The sequence below is a fragment of the Uranotaenia lowii genome, chromosome 2 (assembly GCF_029784155.1).
Source record: "Uranotaenia lowii strain MFRU-FL chromosome 2, ASM2978415v1, whole genome shotgun sequence".
Lineage (NCBI taxonomy): Eukaryota > Metazoa > Arthropoda > Insecta > Diptera > Culicidae > Uranotaenia > Uranotaenia lowii.
In genome coordinates this window covers 223,475,047-223,490,152 of record NC_073692.1, presented here as the reverse complement: position 1 = coordinate 223,490,152, position 15,106 = coordinate 223,475,047, and the positions used below count along the sequence as shown (strand labels likewise).

The 15,106-nt window shown below is 33.5% G+C and overlaps 1 protein-coding gene across 1 annotated transcript in view; it reads right to left on the bottom strand.

Moving 5' to 3' along the window:
- The window catches only part of LOC129747965 (facilitated trehalose transporter Tret1-like), a 38,787-nt gene that overhangs the window by 1,483 nt on the left and 22,198 nt on the right, over positions 1-15,106 (bottom strand). The window contains exons 3-5 of the mRNA XM_055742397.1: positions 11,652-11,782; positions 11,065-11,426; positions 9,551-9,765 (exon numbers count right to left, since the gene is read on the bottom strand). Of these exons, the coding sequence (XP_055598372.1) occupies positions 9,551-9,765; positions 11,065-11,426; positions 11,652-11,782 (708 nt within the window). The remainder of the gene's footprint in view (positions 1-9,550; positions 9,766-11,064; positions 11,427-11,651; positions 11,783-15,106) is intronic.

Below are 15,106 nucleotides of genomic sequence, written 5' to 3'. Positions count from 1 at the left end.
AAAATTTTCATTACAAATTTTCTGCTGATATCATATATTCTTCAAAAACCCAATTTCAGTCTCAATTTAATTTTGTGCTTCATGTTCTTCTTAATGCCTAACTTCACATTCATAAGGTTTATGATAAATTGTACAAGGCCACAACATTCACATTTTTCTGTGGTGCAAAGAACTTTACAGCTAATTTTCAATAAATTAAATAATTTAACTATTTTAGATCATTAATCTTCATCATGATCAAAATATTGATTCTAATTTAATTAAGTATAATAAACAAATTCAAAATGAGATTTTTTTTCTTAATTGTAGATTGGTAAATTCATCAGTTATGAATAAATGATTTCACTCAGTATTGATTCAATTCTATAAACTATCACCCTTATTCTCGTTTTCGATCGAATGACATACGTTCGAAAGTTTTGCAATTTTGTATTCTTGTTTTCGTTCGAACGAATGAGAACAGTTCGATCTTTCGAACATCGTTCGAACGAACGAAACTTTGCATTCCCGTTTTCGTTCGAACGTATTTCTTCTATGGGCCGACAAACGCGAGTCTGATACTGCGAATCATGACCGTTTAAAGCAATCAATGAAATTTATTTCCGATTGGGGTGTTCATAATAACGAAACTTTAGCGAGTTTAAACCACGAAACTGAAAGTTCTTTAAAATAACAAAATTTTAAAGACCAAAGAAATTTTTATTCCAAGTTTTAAATTTCTTTTTAATCTAAATCCTCGGTTGTCATTCTTTCACTGGACTGCCAAATGCGAATCTGATGCTGCAAATCCTGGGCATTTGAGGGAAAAGTTTGTGAAATTGGACGGTTATGGAATTGATGTGGTTCGAAATAGTTGTTTTTTAAAGTTAGGTGAATAAATATTTTTTTATTAAAAAATTTGAAGCACACTTTTATTTGAAAGTTCATTATCTTCCAAATCTTCTCTTCTCTTCGGGTGAGATTTCAAACCGCAGCAGCATTAGGTATCACAACCATCTCCGGCGGGCATTCCGAACAGCTTCTTGCGTCCAAATTCAACCAGCTCCTGGAAGGGCATCTAGGAAATAGCATTGTTGTCCACTGCACCTGGAGATTGAAATGTTTTAAGGATCCAGCTTGCTGCTGCTAACGATGATGAAAACGAATCAGCTACATCGGCTCCTCTTTTCTGACACGCTCCACCCTGACACTCGTGGATCTCGACATAAAAAAAACCGCGCACATAGGAAAATTACAAAAAACACACGAAAATTCTGTTTTCCGTTACGACCGATTAAGATCGATAACATTTTACAATAACCAAAACAATTGTTTACAATATATTTTCTGACGAGAAACGTCATTTTGTCCAATCCGGGTGCTTCGATTTTTCGAACATGATCTGGTAACACCAACTCAAAACGTATCGCGTTCGAACGAAAACAAGAATAGCTATTTCGAATTCGATCGAAAGTATCCGTTCGAACGAAAGTCAGATACGCCGTAAACCAGAATAAGGGTGTATATATCACCAAAATTAGAAGCGATTGACAACATGTCTGTACAGATTCCAGTTCAGGACGCCAAAATCCACCAAAGTAACATAGGCATAAAAATGCTGCTTTTTAGGGTTATCAATTAAATTAAATACCGTAAAACGGGGTAACATTGATCACCGGGGTAGCTTTGATCAACATGAAATTGAGCCAAATAATCATCAATTACTAAGTCTATAGTTTGAATTTTTGAAAACTTTTTCTACGTTTGAAAGCCTATTAATTGAGTATTAAATAGGCAAAATTTGGTTTGTATTTGAAATTTGTTTTCTGCTAGTAAAAATGTTATTTCAAAATCTTACAATATCTATCTTTTCCAAGACTCGCAAACAAACAGCTCTCCTGATGATACCAAAAAGCATTTAGAAGCAAACGAGTTGTTGAATGTGAAAGAACAACTTTTTTTCTTTGTATTTGTGTAGTTGTAGTGCTATTTTTATAGGCATTTATTGATAAACTTTTTATATTTAAAAATAAAGAACGTTTTCCAAGAGTTAGCCCGTATTGGAAAAATGGCTATGAACCCTATCAAATGGTTAACTTTGAAGAAAAATTGAAAATGGGTATAGTGGGTGAGCCTAGAAGAACGTGTGAAGGTAAATTTTCATTTGTATTTTGAAGCTAAAACTATTTAGCAATTGTTATAACTTTTGCCCCTAAATATATGCAGCATCAGTGTTCTTTTTTCGATTATAAATGTTTTTAAAAGAAAACGTTAAAAACTAGGTCAAATTGATGAACAAGCATTTAAAATTTTATTATTATGGTTTTTTGTATTCTTTCTGATCAAGAAACCGTCAAAATAGAGACTGATCAATGTCACCCCAAAGCATCAAATTCTGAACAGAGACTAAATCGATTTTTAAATCAAATTTGAAGAAGTCTAATAAATTTCTGCAACCATGTTTTACGTTCATAGGAGCCCAGTACTGGTTTTAAAAATATTAAACATGCCACATTCCCCGTAACAGAAAAAATAATCGAAAAATATTGAAAAAAGTGATCAATCTTACCCCGGATTAAAATGGGGTAAGCTTGATCACTTTTTTCAATATTTCTTGATCTTTTTTATATTGAGGGGAATGTGGCATGTTTCTTATTTGTAAAACCAGTACTAGACTCTTATGAACGTTAAACATGGTTGCAGAAGTTTATTAGAGCACTTTAAATTTCATTTAAAAATCGATTTCGTCTATGATAAGAATTTGATGCTTTGGGGTAACATTGACCAGTCTCTATTTTGACGGTTTAAACGAGTTTTCTTGATATTAAAGGGTTCAAAACACTTTCATGATATTTCTAAATGCTAGTAATTGATAAACTAACGCAGTTCATGTGTTAAGGCCGAACAAAAGTTAAAATCGAAAGATGGACAATGATGCAGCATAAATTAAGGGACTAAATGTTTTAACATTACTTTTAAAATTTTATCTAAAAAAATTTTAATTTTATTTTCATTTAATTCTCTAGGCTCTCGCATTGTTCCCCTTTAATTTTATCTTTCAAACTTTACCATTTGATAGGGCTTCTAGCCTTTTGTCCTAGACTGGCTTACTCTTGGAAAACGTGCCTTTTTTTTAAATATCAAAAATTTACCTCGAAATACAACAAAAACTACACCAAAACTGCTTCTAAACTATTTGATTTCATTAGGAAGAATTATTGTTTGCGAGCCTTAAAAAATAGATATTTAAAGATTTTGAAATAATATTTTTACTAACATTTGAAATTAAAAAAAAAACAACAACAATCCAAGTTTTTCCCAATTTGAAACTCAACATGTAGGTTTACGGTAATGAAATGGTAATAAGTTTTTATTTATTTTTAATTGTAAAACGGTATAAAAACTTATCTTTTCAATCATAATGTTTGTATTTTAAAATAAATTTACCGATTTGTACATAATTTTTTTTTAATTATCAAATCAACTCACCGCAGTCAAACGGTTTCAAATTTTTTTAAAAATATTTTTGAAAACATTGTCTTTGTATTTTTATTCTGAATTTTTGTTTTTTTGACAGCAAAATCATCTTAAAAGTTTATTTGAAAAACAAAGTTTCTACCTTCTGTCCTTGTCAGGACGCAAAATTTCAATTGACGGCGAAAAAACATTTAGAGCTTGATATTTTAGTTAATCTAGGAATAATTTGAAAAATAATTGTAAGTAGCATCTTTAAAGCCTTATTTCAAGGCTTTTGATGAGTTTTTTTTAATGTTCAAACAAAACATGGAGTTCTTTTTTTTTTTTTAATTTCTGTCAGTTTCTTATTCATTATTTAAGAAATCTGCCACTTCCCAACCTCAACTTTGTCTCTATAACCTTTCAATGATTAATTGAACATGTTGTCATATTAATATACAATGTTATTTTAGTGAAATTCTAAAATCATCTTTAAAGCAAGAATTTTCGAATAAAATATGACTTTTTATCTGACTTTCATCACTGGCACTCTTGAAATAGTTTTAAATTTTGTCTAATCAAATTGAATTCAATCATCAACTATGTAACTTGAATAAGTTATCTTGTTGAAAATGGATTTATTTCCTCGAGAAATCACATTTCAAAACATGGTTTATATTTTTTTTTCAATTCAAGATTTCAATGAAGTTTTTCAATCAACCCTTCTGATAAAAATAAAAAAAAAAATGTTAAATAAGATTAATAAAAATTAACAATATTATCCCTTTGCATTTTCAGCTTTAATCATGCTTTAAATTGCTGATCTCATCTCAAATTCATTCGAGCAATCGAAATCAATTTCTTTTGATATCTGGTGTTATAACATTTTTGTATTCCATTTTTTTAATGACTTTCCGGATTTATTTTGCTTGTTTGGTATTCTTATTATTTCTAGTTCAATTTGAATTTCGAATAACGAATAACATAATTTTAATAAGATTTTCATAAGACGATAGATTTTAATAAGATCTACACAACGCATATTGTGTCATTGGGCTTGTGGTATAGCTCAGTTGGCAAGTCTGTTGTCTCCTGAGCCGATGTCCACGAGTTCGAGCCCAAGAGTAAACATCGAACACAGTTGTACCGGATAAGTTTTTCAATAACGATCCGCCAACTGTAACGTTAATAAAGTCGCGAATGCCATAAAGATGGTAAAACGACTATAATCGAAACAAAAAAAAATATTGTGTCATTTTGGTATGATTTTTCAGTCCAGAAATATTGTATTTTAAAAATAATGAATTTTTCAAAATCTTGTTAGAAAGAAGGGGAGGACCTGGAACGAGGGATGGGCGGATCATTCTAAAAAATTGAGGATTTGTTTTTAGGCCTCTAAAAATCTTTCGGCCAAGTTTGGCGATTTTTTTTTCGCTGTGTACACTTGACATGGAATCACCCATATAGTATTTATTTATGCACACTTCGATGTAAGATTTGAGAAAATCAGTTTACTGCTTAATAGGCGAATAAAGCCTGCTTCTCACCTTCACTGTAGTAGAATTTGCTAACGCGCCGTTTAACTGGTGCCGGAGATTATGTATTTAACGTATCTTTTTCGAAAAATTCTTGAAATTTATATTTCATGCAGACACAGAAAAAAGTTGTAATCTAATAATAAAAAAAAAACTAAAAAAAACTAATTTATTTATCACATTCTATCATACCATTATCATCTTTTCGATTTAAACGTATGCGGTATTTAAAGAAAAGAAACGTGAAATGTGACTTAACGACTTCAATTAATTATATTTGAAAATTATTTTACAATAAATAATATCAATGTGTGGTGCTTTTGATTCACCTTCTAGACTTTCTGTTACTTAACAACGTTGTGACAGTTGTGGTGTCGAAAATTTAAAAATCGTGTTTACTTGAAAATTTGTAAGCTTGTGTTATTTTTAATGTTCTAGTATCAGTTTTTTAAAATGTATATTTCGATTCTGAAATTTATTTGATATCATGTACATTGTACAGTGGAAGAATCTGAAACCTTACTCCCACAAATTTTATATGAGATAAAAAATCGTTTGTTTTTTCTCTTCTTATTATGAAAATAAAAATTTAAAACATTGAAAATGCCAATGACACATTTCACTGTAATATGAAATCCTGTTACAATGGTTTTTCGCATAACTGCCACTCTAGAGGTCTATTTATAAATATACTCTTGGTTAAAAAGATTAATACAACGATCGAAAATTGGATAACTTACATAATTAATAAGATTTTTAAGGAAACAATCCCTTAGTGTTGTGATTTTCTATGCTGTAAATCTTTCCTTTCAATAGGTAGGCTTCATTGGCTTATCATATATGTTTTCATGTTTACGGGTTTTGATCACCGCCAGTTGTTGTTATCTTTTTAAGTTGATATTTTTCGGTGATTGTCGAATCAAATAATAACAATTCTTTAACGTTTCGGCCTACTGGATGATTTCAGCCATCTGCAGAAAAACTGTATTTCGATAAAAATATAAAAACTTTAAATTAACACACTTTATGACTCGCAATTATTTCACTTTTTCGCACTTACAAATTGTGTCGCCGCGTGCTTCCGTTACGGCTGTCTTACTTAATTTGAATCCAAACTCTTAACTGCTTCTAACAGCTGGTGTCCAGCATTCTCGGCGTCGGTGTCGGCGTCGCACAGTGCGGTGATTCCATAGAGCCGATGGACAAAAGTCGTAAAAATTTTAATTCGATAAAATATTTGTGTAAAGGTTCAATTATTGAAAAGACGTCCGAAAAACTGTGTTTTGAAGGTTTTGTCTCAATTTTGATTTTTAAGCCTTCAAATTCATGTCTCAAAACACCCATATTTTGAAGATTTTCAATCTTTTTTATAAAAGATCCTTTGGATCTGTCAAATATTTGCTTTCATGAACGATTAAGTTTGGTACTGGTAATGTTGCACATAGAAAACAACGGAATACAAAAATTTCCTTTTCAAGCGAATATGGAATTCACGGGAATTTGGCCGATGTATGCTTTATCTTAGGTCATAATATTTCAAAATTCAATCCACAAAACTTCTTATAATTTTTCAATGACATTTAAAGCCACAACCGCATATCAAAAATCCATTTTTACTCAAAATCTTTTTTTAAACATAATACTGATAAGTTCAAGAAGAAAAATTCACTTGATTTCGGTTTTCGTTTTACCACAGCGGTTCTTTTTCGAAAAAAATTCATTCCTGTGGCGTAAAAATGACCCTTCATAAATTGCTCATATCTCTGTTAGCGCAAAAAAACGCAATTCAGCAAGCATAGTGGGTATTCAGGATGAAATTCCCTAGCATTTGAGTGTAAAATGGAAGTGACGTCTTGTGACGCGAATTTGTTCTGTCTAGCTGAAGTTGAGCAATTTTTATTGATGAAATTTACAAAAATAATGGTAGATTCAGAGTTAGCTGTAAAGACCAAAAACGAATTTTTCTCACTCAAAAAACATAATACGACATGCGTTGAGTTTAAATCTTCAACTTGTATAACGAAGATTTTGAATTTGCTGCGAAACTTGTCAACGGTAAACAAAAGTTTCAAAAAAAGTGTATGTTTTCGAAAAAAAAATTGGTTTCTTGCCTTCTTAATGCATTGACTTTAAACCAATGCTGCGCGTGAAGGAAGCAAAATTATGTCAAAAGCATGTTTGTTCATGAAACTCCAACCTCTTTCCAATCGATTGGTAAAGTTGAATTTAATGTTTGATAAACTAAAATTTTCGACTTTTGTCCACTGGTCACCGCACTGTGCGTCGTCGTGATGTCGGCTTTATAAAGGCATCACGCTGGTGATGTACAAACGGTATGTTGATGACTGTTTGATTATAGGCAAGGAAAGTGATATAGATTGCGTACTGACCGAATTCAACAGCCAATGCGCTAGCATAAAATTCACTTTAGAAAAAGAAACTGAAAGCTCATTACGTTTCTTAGATCTCAAACTTTCCAGGTGTCAGGGAAAAGTTGAGAAAACCTGGTACACAAAACAGGAAAATGGGAGATATTTGGACTATTTTTCAGAAAGTCCATATGTTCATAAAAAGAACACAGCTATTGCGCTGATTGATCGAGCATTAAAACTCAGCGACGTGGAAAAACGTGAAATGAGTATCAGAAAAGTGAAAACAATACTACACCAAAATAACTACCCGGATGAATTCATCAATAATGTTTTAAAAAACAGGGTAAATGCCATTTATAACTCACTGAGTATCCAAACCGTGGAAAATGAAGGAAAGTACGTTTCACTAACATACATTCCAGGTTTGAGTGAAAAAGTCAGCAGACTTCTTAGAAAACACGACCTTATTGTGTCTTCGAGACCAATTAACAAAATCAAAACTTGCCTATTTACCAAAACCAAAGACCAAATACCAAAATTCAAACAGACAAATGTGGTTTACTCGATTCCATGTGAATGCGGGAAAGAATACTGTGGCCAAACATCACAAACTTTGGAAAAACGGATTAAAAACCACAAAACAAGCCTCAAACAAAGTGCCAGAGCCACAGGGCTAACACAACATGCCCTAGAACAAAATCACAAGTTTAATTTCGAAAAAGCTTATATTTTAGAGAGAGTAAATCAAGAAGGAAAAAGGAAAACAGCTGAAACATTACACATCAAACTTAAGAAAGGAAATGCAGTAAATATCAAACAAGATTCCATTGAAATCTCTAAAATATATAGTTCAATAATAAAAAAAAACTAAGGGAGACGCCTCAATTCAAAATCCAAACTAATTCAAACACGACGACCTCAAACACGAGGACTCCAGCCGACATCACGACGACGCCGACACCGACGCCGAGAATGCTGGACACCAGCTGTTAGAAGCAGTTAAGAGTTTGGATTCAAATTAAGTAAGACAGCCGTAACGGAAGCACGCGGCGAGACAATTTGTAAGTGCGAAAAAGTGAAATAATTGCAAGTCATAAAGTGTGTTAATTTAAAGTTTTTATATTTTTATCGAAATACAGTTTTTCTGAAGATGGCTGAAATCATCCAGTAGGCCGAAACGTTAAAGAATTGTTATTATTTGATTCGACAATCACCGAAAAATATCAACTTAAAAAGATAACATATATGTTTTCCAAAATTGATAATTTTCGAAACATCTGAAACAACTTGTTTTTAGAATGGTAAAATGGTTGAAATTTTTGAATGTATATGGTCATCCATTTCTGCTTTCGCTTGGAATAGTGGTCGGCAACTTGCAGCTTGCGAATAATATTTATTTTTCGTAAAAAAATATAAAAAATCGTTTTAAACCGATGTTTGAATCTATTTACCTGAAGCAAATAGCAAAATGAGGTTTTATTGCAGATTAATTTTATCATTTCTTATTTCACGATGTTTTTGGAACCTTGGTATATAGTTTAACTGGTTCAACTTCACCGAATTTATTTTTGATCACTCTTAGATGAATTATCTTGAACTAAAACAACACAAGCATAACCCGTGTGTATTTTAAAATCGTTCAAACAATAATTATGTAATTGAAACTCATATTCAGAATTTGAATGCTTAGAGACAAAAGTTAAAAGTTAAAAGTTAGACAGCCTTTTCATACTATCATCAGTATTTTCAATTGCGTGATTTTACTTAAAAAAATTATTGAAACAAAATAGTTAATTAATATGGTTTATAATTCATGAATCGCTCAGCATTTTGTTTGGCTATCTTCGGAAAAGTTTTTAAAATGACTATGGAAAAATACTGGAGGACCAACAAACTTCAAAAACTACTTACAGGGTCCATAAGTTGCTGAACTGACAACCATCAAACAGTTAAAAATTACTATAATCAGAAATATTGGGAAAAGTGTTTGAGCTTAGGAGCTTTTTTAAAATCGGTTGCGAAAAATATATATATATATTTTAAATAAAGATTAGTTTTCAATTTTGATGAAGACATGAAAACAATATTCCAAAAAGTTTTACGATATTTGAATACATAGATAGAATTCAAACTTGAATGGAAGGTAAAAATATTTGAACAAATTAATACAGTAATGGGTTTATGAATTGAAGTACAAACAACTCCTACCTTTCTGCCGGCTCGGTCGATGACGGAAAGAGCGGTTAGGTTGCCGCAAATATTGACCACCGCCAGCATAATGAGTGCATACTTTCGGTCCAGCGATGTTCCCGTTTCTTGCAAAATTGTCCCGGCGTACGTCAGGATCGAGAAAATTCCGCTAAATTGATTCAAAGCCATCAGGAAAACGCCAATGAAAAGTCCCCGCACAGCTTCGCGAGTGCCTGAGGGTGGAATTGGGAACACAGGTAAAACATTGTTATGATAAGAGGACTAACTAACAGCGGAGGGGACGATAAATTGTTTGTTTAGGATCGGTACGACTGTAATAGGATTAGGGATGTGTAAACAATCTCTCTGCCATTCGATAAACTCACTGGATTATGGTATCAGTATAATTTTTATAAAAACTTCGCTCATGCTCGTGCAATTGACGCAATTATTAGATACATTAAATTAAGTTTAATTACTCAATGGAAATACTAGAGAAGAGTGATTAAAAAGTATTAAAAAATTAAAAATTGGCTTTACGACTTTAATCGAATTTGTTCTTTAAAAAGATAAAAAAATTTAACACTATTCAGCCAAAGCGTTTAGAGTTTCAGTCAACTACGTCAATTGAAAATGATTGCATCCACGTCTGGGCATTGCATTAAGGGGCATCCATTCATTACGTAACGCTCCTAGAGGGGGAAGAGGTAGTAAGCTCGAGCGTTACGAATTTTGACATAGAACATTTTTATTTTAATCGCAGCTATTTTGATGTCATCCTTTTTTGCAGGGTAATGATGAGCAAACCAAATTTGTAAATTTGTAAGCTTCAAAGCCGCAGCCCGTGGCGTAGAGGATAGCCTTCAAGTCTTCTAAGCCAATGGTCATGAGATCGAATCCTGGTCACGGCATACATAGTACACTTCCTGTGTGTTGGTGTTTTCAGCATTTGTAAGAAGCTAGCCATCATATCATCGAAAAAATGTACGCTTAGAGTTCAGACAAAGGATTCTCTTCGAATGAACATCAAGTTTCATTGAGATCCTGTTTGTGTTTGGGTTAGTTTTTTTTTTCAAAAAAAACATGACTTTGCTGTTTTGTATCTTTTTTTCTCATAAAATTTCTGAGAGGAACTTCCTAACCCGTTATTTTTTTTAATAATGAATGACCATTTCAATAAAAAAAAATTCAGTTTGCGTTCATCAATAATTATCAATAATTCCTAGAAACTAGCCATTAAATTGAGATCCTGAAATGTTAATTTGTTAAACTGTTAATAGCAAATGGTTCTTCAGTGATTACGATTGAAAAGAGTCTATTTAGTAGTACATAATTAGTATCAAAAACCTTAACTGAAGATCATGATAAATTTTTTCAATGTTCGAAATTCTGCTACTATTTGTGTTGTGTTCGGAAACCAAATAAAATTAGAAAATTCTAAATTGAAACATTCTTCAACTACAATTCACACCAAGATAGCAGTCACACGAAAACCTAAACATAAACATCAACTTGAATCAGAAAATACGCACCAAAATCGGCCAACCGCAACCGTTCTTTGCTGCTCTCGGCCAGCATGAAGGCCTTCAGGCTCTCGAATTCATACTCGAAGGCAATGCTCTTGGTTCCGGGCGCTTGGTCCCCCGATTGGCTTCCCCGGTTCGGCTCGTTCCGGTAGAACATGAGGGATTTTTCCGCCTCGACGAATTTCCCCCGCGCCAGCAAACAATGAGGCGTTTCCGGCAGCATGCTTACCAAAATCAGGAAGCTTATCGGCAGGATCAGGGCAATCTTCGGGATCAGAAAATAGGGCAGGTAGTTCCCGAGCACGTACGATATCAGGATGCCGATGTTCATGTGCAGCGAAGTTAACGAACCGAGCGTTCCCCGGATTCTGGAAGGACGGATTGGGAGGAAGTTTGAGGTTAGAGTTGGATAAATCGAATCAGTTTTTGAATCTGATAAATCGAGTGTGAAATGATGGGAGAAACAATTTGTTTGAACAGTTCAAAGTGATTCCATCAAACAAATGGAAAATAAATGAGACATGATTAGCGAGATTAGTGAGAATGTTAAGAATGAGTAGATTTAAGAGAAGAAAGATATTAATAGAACGCACCTTCGATCGGCGATGTCAGCCACAAACAGTGGAATTATCAAAAACAGACCTCCTCCGCTAAGACCACCCAAAAATCGAGCAGCATAGATGAAACTCACCGATTCACCCATCCAAATTAGGCTCCAAAGAATCTTAAAATAAATTTAAAAAAAATCATTGGCACAATTGAATGATTATTAAAAACATACTTCGAAATATGTAAACCAAAAAATGTTTTCAAAACTCTTCTAAGGGTTAAACACGAATGCTATAAATTCAACAATTTGCATTTAAAAACTTGAAGATTTTCTACTGCTGCATTTAAAATAAGAGTTTTTTTCAATAAATTTACAGACCTCATTGACGAATTGATGAGCAAAAATACTGTCCCGATTTTTCAGGTTTTCCATAAAAAGCAAAAAAAGTTGACCTAATAGAAAACAATATTTGTAGATTTGTAGATTTTTTGGCTAGTGAACGGTAGACAATGTGCAACTCAAGACCCCATACACCCAACCTGCGGGTAGTGGTCATATCACCTCTTGTCTGAAACTCCGATTCTCTACCTCCCCGTGGTGCTAGCTGGGGTGCGAGCAACCTTAGCGGAGATCGGGTACCCAACCCCGGTGGATGCTTTGGTCGCATGCAGACTGAGTCAGGGGGCTTCGTACGCGTCTGTTCTCCATGTCAGGGGTGGCGTGCGGAGTGCAATAACGTCCTGGTGGTGTTTGGGACCCAAAACAGACACATCACGACGGTCCTCCTGCGAGATAGTGGGGTTAGCTGCGGGCCTTGCGAGCCCGTGACTACAAAAACCGATTTAATACACTTAACAGTGGATTTGAGCCTTTCTTTCAGATTCAAAACATATTTGTTTTACGTGTTTTAATCCATAACGGTAGAATGTTTACAAAAATCACTTTTGTAAATGATTTTCGTTAAATGAAGCTATCAAACGGAATAAACTAAAGGGGATAAAAAAGTATTTTTGAAAAATTACACGATTTTTTGTTACAATCGATAAAAACGATTTTTTGTTTTTTGTTGACACAAAAAAAATCCTAAAATAAACCAAACCATAAATAATATCAAAGAATACATTTAAAAAAAGATGGCCAGCCATGTGTTCATCGTTTATTTCTGGGAAACCGTTCAACAAACAACAACGCAGTTGGAAAATATAAATTACTTCTTGAATCATTTGGACTTCTTTGTACTAATACCTTCGTCACTAGGCCAAGAAGTCACAATATTCTAGACCACGTCATTTGTAAAGTAAATGATGTTCCACGCGTCAAAAATAATACCATCTATAATGATGTAAGTGATCATCTCCAAATTATAACTTCGTTCGAATTACTATCAAACAAAAGAGTAGTTCAACTTTCAAAGACCGTAATTAATCACACTAAGTTAAACAACTTGTTTGGAAACTATTTAAGACAAGAAATTTCTGTGGCTAGTCCTAATGAACGCATTGCAAACATAATTTCATCCTTTAACTCTATACTTCAGGCTTCGTCGAAAACAATAACTAAGACCATGAAACTGAAAGGTAACTATTGCCCATGGATGTCTTTTGATCTTTGGACCTTGATCAAACTCAAAAATAATTACATCAAAAGAGTCAAAAATAACCCCGAAGATTCGCACCTCAAGGTCATGCTGGCCCATGTTTCAAAAAAAGTTGATATTTGTAAAAGAAACTGTAAGCGTTCGTACTATGAAAATATTCTTAGCAATACAACGCACTCAAAATTATGGAAACAAATTAACTCAATGTTGGGCAGAACAAAAAATGTGTCAACAATCACTCTCAGAATTAATGATGTCCAAATCGACAATAAACGTCAAGTGTGTCAAACACTCAATAATTTCTTTACAGGCATTGGCAAATCTCTCGCCCAAAATATTAATATTGATCCTTCCTACGACTACTTGTCGAGAATTGATCGTATCTCTAGTTCAATTTTCTTACGACCGTCAACTCCTGCTGAAGTTATGCTAACGATTCAGTCATTGAAAAATAAAAAAAGCTGTGGACCGGATAAAATCTCGTCTAATGTTTTGAAAAACCACTCGGAGTCGTTTGGCCGCATTCTTTCGGAATGCTTTAACAATATTTTGGACACAGGAATATATCCAGAAATTTTGAAAACAGCTAGAGTCACACCAATCTTCAAATCTGGAGACCCTACTGATATAAATAATTATCGACCCATATCCACTCTGAGTGTTTTCAGCAAAGTCTTCGAAAAATTATTAATAGATAGAATAAGTTCTTTTTTGAATGATAATAATGTGCTTTATCGCCTACAGTATGGTTTCAGATCTGGGTCAAGCACTCTGATTGCTATTAGTGAACTGATCGATACAATAGTTGAAAACATTGATTGTAAAAAACTTGTTGGTGGTTTGTTCCTAGACCTTAAAAAAGCCTTTGACACGCTTGATCATAATGTTCTCCTTGATAAACTAGAACGCTATGGTATCCGAGGCATTGCTAATGATCTCATCCGTAGCTACTTAATCGGTAGAAAACAATTTGTCTCTATTGAAGATGCGTTTAGTTCCTCAGAGATCCTTGAAGTTGGTGTCCCTCAAGGTAGCAACATCGGACCTCTTTTATTCCTACTATACATAAACGACATAAGCAAACTTCCACTTCATGGTTTACCACGTCTTTTTGCGGACGATACGGCTCTCTTTTACCCGGAAAAATGTCCACACACCATTATCAAAAATATGGAGGAAGATTTAGTGATCTTACAGCAATATTTTTCTGCCAACTTACTTACCCTCAATCTCACGAAAACTAAATACATGATTTTTCGTTCATCACGAAAAGAGATTCAACCACACAGGGATCCAAGTTTTTTAAATGATGTTGTTGAAAAAGTTGTTTATTTTAAATATCTTGGAATCCTACTAGACGAAAAAATAACCTGGCACCATCACATTGATAATCTGCAAAAAAAAATATCATCTTTCAGTGGAATTATATGGAGAGTGAAAAACTTTGTTCCGCGTCACGTCATTTTAAAATTTTACCACGCGTTTGTGCACTCTCGTTTAAATTATTTAGTAGCTGTTTGGGGTAGAGCAGCATTATCTTTGCTCTCTCGGCTACAAGTATTACAAAACCGATGTTTAAAAATGATTTTTAATCTTCCCAGCTGTTACTCCTCCAAATTACTTTACTCTGACAGATCTCACAATATCTTACCGTTAGCGCAACTATGTGATTTACAAACATGTCTTTTTGTCTTTGACAATTTAAATTCCTCTAATAATTTACAGAATTTGACGTTCACTACCGGTGTACGTTCTCATATCACTAGGCAAGCTAATCATCTTTTAAGATGCAGATCGTTTACTAGCCTCGGGCAACGAAGAATTTCTTTTATAGGTCCTACAAAGTATAACAACCTTCCAGAGCATATTAAAAACACCAATAGTCGGAACATTTTTAAGAC